Consider the following 15,231-nt stretch of genomic DNA (forward strand, 5'->3'; position numbering starts at 1 on the left):
ACGTATCTCTTCTTAGAAGGAATTCACATAAAGCTCCTACCTCTATGGGAAATTAGCTAGCTGAGGCTTTAGGCTAACCACAGGGTAGGAGTGAATCTGGTCTCTCTTTGAAAAACCTTCCAGGGGCTAGCATCCCCCGCCAGCAACAGAGCGCGCCTAGGTACCACGTGTCTGCACCAACAGCGGGATTGGCCCAGCGCATTTTAGCTCTGCGGTCTAGACTCGCACGGTCCCGCCCAGCTGCCAGAGGAGCCTGGAGGCCGAGAGAAGAGGCTGGAGGGAGATCGCGGAGGGGAGGGGGCGGGAGGGGGGTGGGGGATCCGGAGGCGCCCGTGCCCGGGAATCTGGGAGGGCCCGGAGCGGCGCCAGGCGGCTCGCCTCGCCACAACTTGCCCTGAACACACAGGACTCACCCTGCGCCCTGGAAGAAGGAGCCGGCCCACCGCTTCCCGCTTGGCTGCTCCTCGGCCTCCACGGGCCCGCCTGCGCCAGCAGCACCCCTAGAATCTGCGTCCCCAGCCTTGCCCCCGTCCGCCTGCAGCGCCCGGCGCCCGCCCAGGAGCGCGCGGCTGGGGTGAGTCCGGGATGCGCCAGGCGTGCAGGGGAGGCCGGAGCATCTCGGTGCCCGCGAAGCCATGGCCTCCTCCGTCTTTTTCGCCGAAGCGGGCCAAGGCAGCAGACCCCGAGGGCCTGCCTGCCGCAATCCTCACTCGCCGTTTGTCTTGCCTTCAAGGGGCGGCGCCGAGGCCCCACTGGAGCCCGCGTTCCCGGGCCTTTGTCTTTGTGGGTTCGGCGGGTCGGCCCAGCGGTGCGCCCGGGGCGGGAGAGGCTGCACCCGGCTGGCGGCCCCGCTGAGGCTTGGGGGCCAGAGGGAATGGGAAAGCGGGCCCCCTTCTTTCCTGCTCCGGCCATCTTGCGACTCAGATTCAGCCTAGGGGCCAGGGTGGCCAACCACGCGGCGCTCGGGGCCAGGCTGGTGGCGGGGAGCGGAGATGAGCGCCTCGGGGCCCCGCGCACCTCCTCCCCCGAATGCAGTGGGAGCGCGCAGAGAGACCCCCACCTTCATTTCCAAGGGCTTGAACCCAGATCAGATCAGATCAGTCGCTCAGTCGTGTCTGACTCTTTGCGACCCCATGAATCGCAGCACGCCAGGCCCAGAGCCCGGGTGAATTCCCCTAACAGGCCAGAGGCACAGGAAATACGAGGGACAGGGGCCGGGAGCTGACGTTTTACCTAAACAAGTGCCTAATTCATTCGGATCATCCTTTATCCACGTGTCCTTTTGGCAAATTCTTAACACCTTTTCTCTGCCTGACTAGCTGCTGGGGATATAACGGTGAGCAAAAGAGACCACCGCCCTTGTTCCCGCTGATCCTGCAGCCCAGTGGATGGAGTCCACGGTACCCAGACCTTCCAGGTTGGTGTCCTGACGCCTTTCAAGCAGACTGGGAAACTGAAGCCTAGGGCTGATATAACTTGTTCTGGGTCTGCAAGTGGAAGAATCAGACCCTGAAGGTAGATCTGTAAGATTTGTATGCTGGCTGCAGTGAATCGGTAATAGCTCTTTTTCCCCCAAAAAATCCCATTCAAAATTATTGGGATGTATGGTTTCTGTGAAGTCTTATGAAGTGTATGCTTAAATTTTTGGATGCTTTCATGTGGACTTATTTGTAGTTCTCAGTGTTTGGAAAGGGCCGGATATGGTTGATATTACAACGTTGCTTCCAGTTACTCTCAACTGTATTTTCCTTTCTTCTCTTCTTTGGCTGTTAGGAAAGACAGAAATTTTCCTGATGGTTGGTCCAAACAGGGACTCCCTGGTGGACTGAGGGATGGCTGGCTTTTCCTCAGTTCATGCATCTCTGTGGTAGCCACAGGCAGCCCCCAGAAGACCTGGAGAATGAGAGGCCTGAGGTCTACAGGTTGCTGCTAGAAATATTTTAGCCCCTCCAGAAAACAGAATGCAGCTGCCACACAAGTTTGTAAGGTAAATACCAGGGCCCTTTAAAGTTTCCCCTCCATATAATTGTTTACATCTTCATGTTTTGAAAATGTATCCTTTTGAAAAGACAAGTAAAGTATTACACATTCTGGGAAGTTCTCTGGTTTGTAAGAGCTTTCCTGGTGGCTCAGATGGTAAAGAATCTGCCTGCAATGCAGGAGACCCGGGTTTGACCCCTGGGTCAGGAAGATCTCTTGGAGAAGGGAATAGCAACTCACTCCAGTCTTCCCTGGAGAATCCCATGGACAGGGGATCCTGGCAGGCTACAGCCCATGGAATTGCAAAGAGTCAGGCAGGAGACTAAAGGACTAACACACTCACATGCTCCATCAAATATAATTGACTACACTACAAATTTAATTCTTAAAACAACTATAAGTATACTATACAAAATGGACCCTTAATTTTCAGTGTACCACTCAATGAGTTTTGACAAATGTATATATATCCCTGGGTAATCAACAGCCCAATCAGAATAGAGAACATTTTTTATTATACCCCCAAAGTGTCTTCATGCCCTCTGGCAGCCAGCCCCCCTCCATCCCATTGATTTTTGCAAAGATTTGTGGCTTAACGTTTTTCTGAGCTGCGTGTGAAAGATGAGGATGAATGGCTATTTCTCATCCCAAAACCTAAGGCGAGGGTCAGAGGCTGGCGGCTAGGATGTGGTTCCCCAAGCCTTAGGGGCTTGGAGGGTGGCGTCTGGGGAACCGGGAAGTGTGTCCCCTGGAAGGGTGGTCCGCTGTCCTCTGGGGCCCACGACGACTTCTCCTCTGGTCCCGCAGGACTCTGGGCGCCCGCTGACCGCGCGCTGGCCGCCTCGCACTTCGCTCCAGGTGCCCGCCCGGGGCGCTGCCATAGCAACGGCCTGGACGCCCAGACCTTAGGCCGCCGCCGCCGGGACCCAGCCTTCTCCCGCTCCCGAGGGGTGGGGCGGCGGCGGCCCGGGCCGGGAAGACGGGACTGCCCCCTCCCCCGATGCCAGCGGAGGCGGCGGATTTGCTTCCAAGCATGGTAAGGAGCCGGGAACCCGGGGATGCCCGCCTGCCGATGCGGCGGGGCGGGGTGGGGGAAACGATGGCGGAGCGGCGGGACCCCCAGCTCCCTCCGCCTCCCCGCGCTTCTGTCTCCTTCTCGCAGCCCTTTCAGAAGCACGTCTACTACCCGCTCGCCTCCGCCGGCGGCCTGGAGGAACCCGACGCCTCCGCAGCGGCCGCGGCGGGCGGGGCCGCCATGGCCTGTGGTCCCCCCAGCGCGGCGTCGGGCCCCCTGCCCTTCTTCCAGTTCCGCCCGCGCCTGGAGAGCGTGGACTGGCGGCGGCTGAGCGCCATCGACGTGGACAAGGTGGCGGGCGCCGTGGACGTGCTCACGCTGCAGGAGAACATCATGAACATCACCTTCTGCAAGCTGGAGGATGAGAAGTGCCCTCACTGCCAGTCGGGCGTGGACCCGGTGCTGCTGAAGCTCATCCGCCTGGCGCAGCTCACCATCGAGTACCTGCTGCACTCGCAGGAGTTCCTCACCTCGCAGCTGCACGGCCTGGAGGAGCGGCTGCACCGGAGCCTGGCCGAAGGCGAGCACAGCAAGAAGCTCCTCACCAAGCAGGCCGGCGAGATCAAGCTGCTCAAGGAAGAGTGTAAACGCAGGAAGAAGTTGATCTCCACCCAGCAGCTGATGATCGAGGCCAAAGCCAGCTATTACCAGGTGGGACGCTGCCTCGCGATTGGCCCTTAAAACCCTCAGTGCCTACTGGTTGGGATATTTGGGATATTGAGAGTCCTTTCCTATAGCCCTGCCCTTTTTTGTTTAAGATTTGTTTAAATCAGGAGAAAGTACTCTTTAAGCGAAAGCGTACTTTTAACTAACAGATGACATGGCTCATTACTTTGTGTAGACTAACACGGGTTAATAATTTAACAAGCAGCCCTGTCTGCAGTGCTTTATTGAATTATCTAAAAGCTGGTGGTTCAAGAAGCTGTTTCCTCCTCCTAACAGGTATAATGAAAAATAAACCAGGTGCAAATTGCTGTTGAGGTTGGGCCCCAGATGATATGGAATGCTTGCATCTTGTGGATTCCCCCTCCCCCCCACTCATTTTTAAATTTTGAAATGTTTTAAAATTTACAGGAAGATTGCAAGAACAGTGCTATGACTTCTTATACCCTTCAACTAAATCCACCAATTATTGGCATTTGCGACATTGGCTTTATTTCCTCTGTCTCTGTATCATGCTATTACTGTTAAGCCATCTGGCAGTGAGTTGCAGAGTCCTAAATATTTCAATGTATGTATTTTCTAAGAAGAAGAATACTTGCTAGTATAACAGCACTGTTTAAAAATTTTAAAATTCTTGTCTTTTTGTTCTTAATCTCCAACTGTTTGTTCTTGAACCCAAGATAAATATTGTCATTTCTGAGTGTAATGAAGTCAGTGTATGTATCTTTAATGAATTAGGTGGAGAAAGGAAGAATCCTTGAAGATATCAAAGTAAGCAATAGACTGACTAGACTGATTTCACACCCAGTCATTTTGGCTAAATAGGACTGAACAGGCCTTAGTGGGTTTAGGGAATGGCGGAGCCAAAGCAGGAGAGAGTGTAGAGAAGTGGGTGTAGGTGCAGAAAGCAGTGTGATTAATTGTACTCAGGACCATCCCAATAGGCGCCTTGGGAGAAGTGTGCTTACACTAGGTGAACAGTCAGGAAAGAATCCTGTTAGAAAGGCTTAATGTTTAGCCTTGGGTACACAACCCCTAGGTGAAATCATCAATGATCCCGGATATCGATAATTGCCTATTTGTTTCATAAATGCTATTTAAAAACTAAATATTGATAAATAGTGTTGAGATGGTTCTCTAGAAAAACATATTATTGTAAAATGGATAGAATGGGTTCTGTTTAAAACCTTTGAAGAAAGTGCAACTGGTTTTGATGTTAAGCAGTAAAACATTAAAACCTGTAACATAAAATTTTTATGTTTATAAACATTTTTTCATTCTTTTGGTTATCATAGAAATACCTGTTAGTAGATGAAGACTTTAAAATGTTAATGATATATGAAGATAATAAACTAATGGCACACTTTTATCAAATGAGTGGAACCTGCCAACTCTTGACCACTGAACAGACTCTGAGTGGTAGTGGTAGCTGTATGGTGTGCCCAGGGGGTGGCCAAGAAGAGGCAGGAAAGACCACACCACCTTTTCCTACTTAGTGTATTTAGTGTAGGTATACTCTGCCCTCTATTAAGTGACTTGCCATTGTCTCTTTGTGGAGTTCTTGAGCTGTGAGAGCATTTAGGGTGACAACTCCAGAGTTATTCTACTTGGGTTTGAATCCCAGCTATTCCTCTGCACAAGTCATTTAACTTCTAAACCTTAGTTTCCTCATCTGGAAAACAAGAGCCTTAGTAGCAGAATCCCAGGAGATAATGCATGTATAGCATGAGGTGGTCGGTTTAGGTGGTTTAGTCGCTAAGTTGTGTCTGACTCTTGCGACCCCATGGACTGTAGCCCTCCAGTCTCCTCTGTCTGTTCTCCAGGCAAGAATACTGGAGAGGGTTGCCATTTCCTTCTCCAACAGCATGAGGAAGGCTCAGTAAATAGCATCTGACAAGCGGATGTTGATATCTGTGGGGGCTTCTCCATAGTGAGCTGTGGTTACCTGTGGTCTATGCCTTTGTGATATAATTATAATGAATAAGCGTAAGGCAAAACCTGAAGAGGAAAGCATGTAAATAACACAGTAGGATTGAAGCAGCAAAATCCAGACTGAGAGAAACTCAGCAGGACAAATGTTCATTTTCTTTATCAAGAAAGTTATAAGGAAAAGAAAGCTGGTGGTTCAACCTATAGACTAACAGAGAATTAAGAGACAAAACAACTAATTGCAAGATATAACTTTATTTGGGTCCTGATTCAAAACAAAGTGCAAAGGATATCCCTGGTGGTCCAGTGGCTAAGACCCTGTGCTCCCAGTGCGGGGGGCCCAGGTTCTGTCCCTTGTCAGGGAACTAGATTCCACATGCCACAACTAAGACCTGGTACAGTCAAATAAATAATAAAAATAATTATTTTTTTAAAAAACTGCAAAAATGTTTTCTAAGGCAATGTGTGAAATATTGGGAAAAAATAAATGGTTGGATATTTGTCAATAATTAAGGAATTTACACATTTTAAAAGGTGGGATGATAATATTATGATCGTGTTAAAAGAAAATCCTTTTGGAGATAGATTTTGAAATATTGGCAGATGAAATACATAATATTCAGGATTTACTAAGAATAGTCCTGGGGAAGGTTATAGATGAACAAGTTGTTTTTTTTTTTTTTTTGGTTTAAAAATTATGTTAAAAGGTAGAGAATAGAGATATTAGTAAGATTGGTTTTTTTCAGTAAGTTCATCTTAGGAGGCCAAATATTCCTAAGCATGTGATCAATGTTAATGCTGGGCTCTGGGGATAAACCTGTGAATAAAGAGAAAAGAGTTCATACTCTCAGGAAGCTGAGATGCTAGATCCTAGAGGAACTGGACAGGAAATAAGAAGCAAAGGAAGTAACTAAAGCTGATAATATTAAGTGGTGAGATGGACAATGATGCAAACAAGACAGTGCCTGGCAGGGAGCTTATCCAGGAAGATTTCTTAAGGACGTGCAGCACAGCCCCAGCATGGAAGAGGTTCCATAAACGACATCTCGAATGTTGGGAAGGAGCCAGACTTTCATTGGAAAGTCTGGGGAAAGTTCAGGCAGGGACTGGCCAATGCAGAGTGTCTGAAGCTGGCCAGCATGAGGGACAGGAAGAAGGCTGGCACAGGTAGAGTGTCATGGACAAGTTGGTACTGTTGGGCTGGGAACCACCTGTATAACAGGAGCATCCTCAGGGGTTCCAGAAACCACCATGATGGGCTCTGTTAACAGAGATGGTTTTCACTGGCATGTGTTCAGTTTGGGAAGAACACCCTGGTTGTAAATGTCTTTTTAGTTATGGTTTCAGCATCACTTGCCAGGGTGGTATCTCTTGGGGAAAAGCCCCCAAGAGGGAGTGCTTCAGGTACCCAGATTTTAATTCAAATTAGGTGGAGGGGCACTTGTTAGAGACACTTGGATTCATTGCTCTCTCCTTTTCAGTGCCATTTTTGTGACAAGGCCTTTATGAACCAAGCTTTCCTACAAAGTCATATTCAGCGCCGCCACCCTGAAGATTCACATCTTGGTAAGTAGTGAGCTCTGCTTCAAAGAGCTATTTTCTTTAGCCTTATAATAAAGGTACTATTTCTGGTAGCTTTTTCTTTTTTCAGCGAGACATGGCCCAAAGCATCTCTCAATCCTTTTAAAAGAAAGCGTCATAGTCCTTGTTTGAACACTCGTTAAGTGAATATTGATCCCCTGTGATGTGCCATGCACTGCATTAGGGCTCAAGGATGCAGCCATAAGCAAAACAGATCCTGTCTGGCTCTCTTACATCCTAATAGAGGGGATGGAGGAGTTACATCTAAACAAATGAGTGATGTTTTCAAGTGGCGGCAAGTGCAATGAAGAAAATAAAGTAGGAGAATGGGACTGAGAGTGACTCCTGGTGGTCAGCCAAGGCCTCATTAAGGAGGTGATATTTGATCAGAAACCAGAATGATGAGGGGGTCCTGGCATGCAGGAAATCTAGGAAATGAAGATCTCAGGCAAAGGGAATTCTCACTGTCAGCTGTGTTTGGGGGGGCGGGGCAGGCCGGTGTGTTTGGGGAACAGATAAAAGTTTGGTGGAGCAGAGTGAGCAGAGGTGGGCTAGGAAGGGGCCAGGTCACGTAGGGCCTCAAATGCCCTGGGTAGGAATGTGGGTGATATAACCGATATAATGAGAAGCCGCTGGAGGATTTTAAGTTGGAGGGGTAGGGATATGATGTAATTTGGACTGGTATTTTTATATTTTTTTGGCTGAGCCACTCAGCTTATGGGATCTTAGTTCCCTGACCAGGGATCCAAAGCACTGCCAGTGAAAGCACCAAGTCCTAACCATGGGATGGCCATGGAATTCCCTCCAATTTGTACCTTTACACGACCCGTCTAGTAGTGGGCGGGGAACAGACAGTAGGGACGGAGGTGGAAGCAGGTTGAAGCATGAGGAGGCTGCAACAGGTAGCCCAGGGGAGAGAGGGTGGCAGCCGGACCAGGACGGGAGGTGGGAGACGTGGAGATGGAGAGGGTTTATTCTGAACACAGAGCTGTGACTCCACGTAGGAGCTGGAGATGAAGTAAAGATGATCCTGGGCTTCTGTCCTGTACAAATGGGTGAATGGTTATCATGTTTACTGAGGGGAGGACCAGGAGGGGAGCACATTGAGGGAGGAAGAAGGAAGGGGAATCTGGGTTGGCCGTGGGTACACTCAAGTCACACATACAGTCGCCGTGCATATGAGGATGCTGGAGGTCAAGGCAGAGGCCCAGGCTGGAGATAAAAACCTGGGAGTTGTTAGCAGAACTGGGCTGGATGAGGTCACTTGAAAAGAGAAGACAACTCAGGGCCAGCCCCACACTCGGAGTCCAGGAGGAGCAGCTGACAGTGAGAAATTGAAGTGATGGAGGCAGGAGGGAAGTGGAGAGTGTGTTGTCATAGAAACCAAGAGGCATGAGGGTTTCAAGAAGGAGGTAGTGACCCCTAATGATCTTGAGGCACAGAGTAAGATGAAGACCGAGAAGTGACCATTGTTTTCCCAATGGCCGTTGGTGGCCTTGACATGGCCGCAGCGAACTGCTGGGGACAAAAGCTGGACTGGAGTGAGCTGAGCTGAGGATCCGGCAAGGAAGTGGTCATGTCGATTACACCCATTTATTTCAGTAATGTTTGCTGGGAGAGAAAGCAGGGACAGGAGGCAGTATCTGGAGGGAAAGTGGGACCAAGGGGAGAGTATTGTCTTATTTGCAGTGGGAGATACTAAGATGTGTTTGGGTGCCAGTGTGAATTAACCAGTGCCTAGAGGGGCTAATTGAAGGAGCAGAAAAGGGGAGGGGCTCTGTGGCTTGCAAGGAACCAGGTTTGCAACTAATCTAAATGTTCTCAGAAGCAAAGAATGCAAGGCCTGTTTCTCCATGAGCAGATTAGAGCAACTCTACACATTGCCACAGTAATCCATGGAAATGCTCATTACGATCTAAATGTTTTTGGTAGCTGGACGTTTATATTTCTAGCTTGTTATTCACTACCTACCTGTACCTGCTTTTCCCTCCCTTTTGGGCTCGTTTCCATTTCTGCCTATTTCTGATAGATTTATTTAGGAAACAGCTGAGCTTTGTATAAACAATATGAATAGCATAAAATTCCACTTATAAGCCATGAATCGTGGATACAGTTTAACAGTGTATTGAAGAAACTGGGGAGATTAAATATTTTTTAAATTAACCTATCATTCTTCAGTGTGAAACTGACCTTCTTTCTCTTCTGTTTCAGTATCTTATTCTATCTCATACTCGTTTCAGAGAGTATTTCAGACTCTGAAATGAGTATTATTTCTTCAGGTCATCTTTGAGATTCTGACTTTCTACTTTGGTTTCCATACCTTTCATGTCTACACTCACAGACACATGTATATCCATTCAGTCATGTGTACATCTGCATGTAAGTACATGAACATAAGTGTTCTTCCCTTCACTTGTTGCTTCCTTTTACAACTTCTCAGTAGTTCATTTTTGCCCCGCGGACGGGTTGTGGCCCAAGTTTGCATTTTGAGTGCCGGCCTCTGCTTGTCTGAGCACTGATGACATGTTCAGGAGAGTTCCGTGGGAGCCAGAAAGATGGTGACCGTAGAGATTTCAATATTGCGGTACCTGCGGTCGAAGCCGTTGATTTCCTTTCTCTGATTGAGACAGGCGTCTTGGAGAAGAGCCCAGGATTATTCCTTTGCTCCCTGAATGGGCTCTCACCCTGCCTCTGCAGGGTAATCCAACCTCAACCCAGTGGCTGAAAGAATCTACTTAAAAATAAATGGTGCCCAATGATGCAAAGGGCTGAAAATACATAGTCAAGAGTAAAGTTGGCTCGTGCAGCATGAAAAAGTAATATCCCAAGAAAAAGCAGTTTCCTTTGTCTTTGTCTTATTAGTAGCACCGTACCCTATAAGTTTTCCAATGCGTTTCTAAGAGATGGTATTTTAACGATATTTCTGTTACAACAGAGTATAAGACAAGGGCGCAGACGGACAAGCTCCAAAGTGAGATCGACATGTTGAAGGAGCAGCTGCAGCTCACCAAGTCTCAGCTAGAGGCTGCACAGCATGCCCACGCAATCAGGCTCTCTAAGGTATGATGCTGAATTCTGAAGCAGTGATGTGTTGGGAAGGTTTGGGGTTCATTCCTTTTAAATATTCAGTAGAGTTCACCAGTGAAACCATCAGGTCCTGAACTTTTCTTCGTTGGGAGTTTCTTTTGATTACTGATTCAATCTCTCCTCCTTGTTGGTCTGTTCGGATTTTCTGTTTCTTCATGATTCAATCTCGGCAGATTGTATAGTCTCTAGGAATTTTTGAGACTTTGGACCTCTGTGTTTATACTTTAAGAGATGTAAGGACAGAAGGATGCTATGTGCTGCCTTTGGTTTGGGAAAATTGTTGTGCACAGACCTGCCTTTATACGCAGTGTTTTTTGCAACAAAACAAACCAAAGAAAGGCCTAAGTGAAATCTGCAAGTCTCGCCGACTCATGTGAGGTGAAGCTGTGCCCATTTATTTAAAATTCCAGGAAGATCCCATATGCTGGGGAGCAGCTAAGCCCATATGCCACAGCTACTGAGTCAGAGAAAAAAGAAAAAATAAATAAAATAAAATAAAATTCTTCAGGCTTGCTTCATGTCAGAGCTTTTAAAGCCATGTATTAAATCAATTTCAGGAATATGAAATGCAGAAAACAAAAGAGGAAGAATTTCTGAAGTTATTCGATAGATGGAAAGAAGAAGAAAAGGAGAAACTAGTTGATGAAATGGAAAAAGTCAAGGAAATGTTTATGAAGGAGTTTAAAGAACTGACTTCTAAGAACTCAGCGTTAGAATATGTGAGTATTAAACCCAGGAGTCCTCATAGCATTGACAGAGTTGTGGCCTTTAGAGGTGGTATGACAATGGCTATATGGCCCTCAGATCCACAAGTTCCTTTATCGTGCCCTGGCCCAGACTCCCATCCTCCCTAAGAGTCTAGGGAGCTTGGGCATATGGAAAACAGAGTAAGTCCTTAAGAGCAGGCTCTCTGGCCCCAAACTCCAGTGCAGAACACTTGGTACATTTGGGTCAGATCAGAGAAGAAGGGCCCTCTTGCTTAACTCGTTAGGTTTGGATAGCCTGAAACTGTAACCCCTTCCCCAAGTGTTGGAGCTTTCCAGAGTTCCAAAGGAACTTTCTAGAAAGACTGACACAGATCCCCAATGTGGGAGAAAGAAGCTGACCCAGAAAGACAGGCCGGTTTGGCCTGAGTGCAGTGGGTGAGCTGGATGTGATTAAATGCAGCCCCTCCCGGTTCCCTGTGGGAGCGGCCTTGGTCCCAGGGAAGCAAAGGAGACCATGGGAGATTCTTGAGCTCCCTCTAGGGGCAACATGTTTTATAAACTGAAATAGAGGGATAGTTTGGGAAAACTGCAAAGATCCTTCTCTAAAACGCCCTGAACCCTCTCATGGGGATGGGCAAACTATGACTTGGGACCCAAATCTAGCAAACCACCTGATTTTGTATGGCCCTTGATCTAAGAAAGGTTTTTACACTTTAAAGTGGCTGAACAAAGTCAAAACAAAATATATTTCATGCCATGAAAATGGTATCAATTGACCTTCTGGTGTGTCTACAAGAGAGGATTTTGGAATACAGCTGTGCTGTTTCCTCTACACTTTCTCTATGGAGATTTTGTGCTGCCGCCATGGAGTTGAGTCGCTGTGACCAAGACCTTAGGTGTCTCCGAAGTCAAATACTATCTGGATCTTTACAGAAAAAGGTTGCCAGCCACTGTCATATCTTTATAAAGCAAATGTGGCCCAGGGTTAGTTAGCTATTGGTGGCAGTGAAATGGATGTTCATTATACTGTCCTTCCAACTTTTCCATAAGTTGTAACTTGCAGATAAAAAGTTGAGGGGAAGTTAACACGGGGTGGCTCATTGTGTCTTTTCTGTAGGGCTTCCTTCAGGCAACACCCTGTTGGTTCAGGTGTCCCCACATCACCTCCCTTGGGTCTGAGCATCAGAGCTCTTGGGCAGTTGTTGTTGTTCAGTAGCTCAGTCGTGTCCGACTCTTTGCGACACCATGGACTGCAGCATGCCAGGCTTCCCTGTCCTGCACCCTCTCCTGGAGTTTGCTCAAACTCGGAGCCGGTGATGCCCTCCAACCATCTCATCCTCTGTCGCCCCCTTCTGGCCTCCTCACTAAATCACCCAGTCAATCAACTGCACCCAATTCCTCTATTTCTGGCAACTGTTAACCTGCCCATCGCCCATCACCTAAGATTAGAAAGTTAGGTTTTCCTTTCCCTTTTACACCCTGTGCATGTTCTTTTATTGGAAGAAGTAAAACAGGAAAACCACTGTGAAGAGAAGCATGATGAGTGTCTTGTAGGACAGTCAGATTTAATATGTGGCTACAGGCTCCCCAGTTTTGTTCTCTGTTTCAGTCTTTATTTCTTAATTAAAAATTAAAAACATTATTTTTTTGGCTGTGCTGGGTCTTCATTGCTCTGCAGGCTTTTCTCTAGCTGGGGAGAGCTGCGGCTACGCTCTAGTTGTGAAGCTCCAGCTTCTCCTTGCAGTGGTTTCTCTTGTTGCAGAGCATGGACTCTCAGACACACCAGCTTCGGTAGTTGTGGCTCCCAGGCTGTAGAGCACGGGCTGAATAGTTGTGGTGCACAGGCTTAGTTGCTTCATGGCATGTGGGATCTTCACGGATCAGGAATTGAACCCGCATCTCCTGCATTCGCAGGTGGATTCTTTACCACTGAGCCACCAGGGAGGCCCTCTGTTTTGGTCTTATAGAAGTATGAACATTTTCACCGGTGATTTTTACTTTTATTTTATAGCAATTGTCAGAAATCCAGAAGTCCAATATGCAGATCAAGTCTAACATCGGCACGCTAAAAGATGCACATGAGTTTAAAGAAGAACGTCCACAGCATCCCCAGGATTTCCAAAATGTGATGCAGCTACTTGACAATCAGGTATGTAGAAGTGAGTGACTACTGATTTTTCTTGGTGAAGTAATTTATAGGAGACATCATCTAAGAAAAGGTGTCTCTTTCAGTGATGGTGACAGTGACTAATTCTTTTTTTCTTGTCTCCTATTGCATGTGTAATTCATAATAGATGTTCATTAGATACTTCAGTTCAGTCACTCACTCGTGTCCGATTCTTTGCAACCCCATGGACTGCAGCATGCCAGGCTTCCCTGTCCATCACCAACTCCCAGAGCTTACTCCAACTCATGTCCATCGAGTCAGTGATGCCATCCAAGCAGCTCATCCTCTGTTGTCTCCTTCTCCTCCTGCCTTCAATCTTTCCCAGCATCAGGGTCTTTTCAAATGAGTCAGTTCTTCACATCAGGTGGCCAAAGTATCGGAGTTTCAGCTTCAGCATCAGTCCTTCCAATGATTATTCAGGGCTGATTTGCTTTAGGGTGGACTGGTTGGATCTCCTTGATGTCCAAGGGACTCTTCAAGAGTCTTCTTCAACACCACAGTTCAAAAGCATCAATTCTTTGGCACTCAGCTTTCTTTATTAGATACTTACTGATTGACTAATTAGATACTTACTGATTGACTAGTAGATGTGGATACAGAACATCTGGCAAAGTTGTTTAATTTTTCCTCGAATGATATCTGTTTGAATTAGTTCCTATTACCTTAGTAGTTATTTTTCATGTTTCGGATGTAGGCCCACTTTCAAAAGGCATAGAAAGGCATTTTGAAGCACAAACTATTTTTTCAGAGCTTATACAGCTGCACTGGTGAACTGATGATCTTTTACACGTATCAGATGAATTATAATCATCTGGAAGTGAACCTCAGTAATTAGTACGGCCTTCATCCTGGCTCTTTTGGTCACACTGACTTAGGAGAATTTTTTTTTAGCCAGAAAACAGAGATTAAAGCTTATGAAGTCACGATTTTTTTTTTTTTTTCAAAAAGCAGTATTACATCATTTTAAAAAGTAAATGTGTTTTTCAGGGACCTATTGTGTAACACATGGAACTACTCAATGTTATGTGGCAGCCTGGATGGGAGGGGGGTCTGGGGGAAAATGGATACATGTATGTGAATGGTTGAGTCCCTCCGATGTTCCCCTGAAACTATCACAACATTATTAAACGGTTCTGTGTGTGTGTGTGCTAAGTCATTTTAGTTATGTCTGACTCTCTGTGACCCCCTGGACTGTAGCCTGCCAGGTTCCTCTGTCCATGGGATTTCCCAGGCAAGAATACTGGAGTGGATTGCCATGCCGTCCTCCAGGGGATCTTCCCGACCAAAGGATCAAACCAGCATCCGTTTTGTCTCCTGCATTATAGGCAGGTTCTTTACCACTAGCACCAGCTGGGAAGCCCAATCAGCTAGACCCTAAGACAAAATAAAAAAATTAAAAAAAAAGTAAATGTGTTGTGAATATGGACTGCAACCACAGCTTCTTGTCTTGCCTCTCTCCCCCAAATCTACCTTCTGCATTGCAGCCAGGCTGACCACATCACCACCCTGCCTAAAATCCTTCGGTGACTCCCCGTTTTTCACAGAACAAAATCTAGAACCGTTAACCAGCATTCAGAGTCCCTGGGCATCTGGTCCTGCTATCTCCCACCATTCTTGGCTTTACCTCGACACACCAGCAGCGCCTAAAAGCGCCTGGTTCCAGCTTTATTTGTCATGTACCTCCTAGTTTTCAGGCCCCATCACTTACTCAGCTGGAATGGCATCTCTTCTGGAAAGTTCTCCTGGGCCTCTGGGTTAATGCAAGCATGCCACAGCCCTCCAAGCTGGACCTGACCACGTACACATTATGTGGAAACCTCCCATTGTTATGTCCACCTTCCCCCCCGACCGCCCCCAGGCAGGGCAGGGCCTGCCTCTTAGTCCTTGACCAGCCTGGTGGCACCAGTGGTAAAGAGCCTGCCTGCCAATGCAGGAGACATAAGAGGCGCTAGTTCAATCCTTGGGTTGGGAAGATCCCCTGCAGGAGGGCATGGCAACCCACGCCAGTATTCTTGCCTGGGAAATCCCATGGACAGAGGAGA

General features: G+C 47.4%; 1 protein-coding gene across 6 annotated transcripts in view; it reads left to right on the forward strand.

The window, feature by feature from the left end:
- Positions 1-290: 290 nt before the first annotated feature.
- The window catches only part of DZIP1 (DAZ interacting zinc finger protein 1), a 53,460-nt gene continuing 38,519 nt past the window's right edge, over positions 291-15,231 (forward strand). For 2 of the 6 annotated variants that reach the window (XM_070380813.1, XM_070380816.1), the window contains exons 1-9: positions 291-574; positions 1,320-1,417; positions 1,774-1,987; positions 2,788-3,016; positions 3,104-3,706; positions 7,129-7,213; positions 10,164-10,288; positions 10,873-11,034; positions 13,034-13,171. In XM_070380813.1, the coding sequence (XP_070236914.1) occupies positions 2,981-3,016; positions 3,104-3,706; positions 7,129-7,213; positions 10,164-10,288; positions 10,873-11,034; positions 13,034-13,171 (1,149 nt within the window). In that variant the 5' untranslated portion in view covers positions 291-574; positions 1,320-1,417; positions 1,774-1,987; positions 2,788-2,980. The remainder of the gene's footprint in view (positions 575-1,319; positions 1,418-1,773; positions 1,988-2,787; positions 3,017-3,103; positions 3,707-7,128; positions 7,214-10,163; positions 10,289-10,872; positions 11,035-13,033; positions 13,172-15,231) is intronic. The other 4 variants (XM_070380814.1, XM_070380815.1, XM_070380818.1 and 1 more) reach the window with 4 other exon arrangements.

Source organism: Bos mutus, chromosome 12 (assembly GCF_027580195.1).
Source record: "Bos mutus isolate GX-2022 chromosome 12, NWIPB_WYAK_1.1, whole genome shotgun sequence".
Classification (NCBI taxonomy): domain Eukaryota; kingdom Metazoa; phylum Chordata; class Mammalia; order Artiodactyla; family Bovidae; genus Bos; species Bos mutus.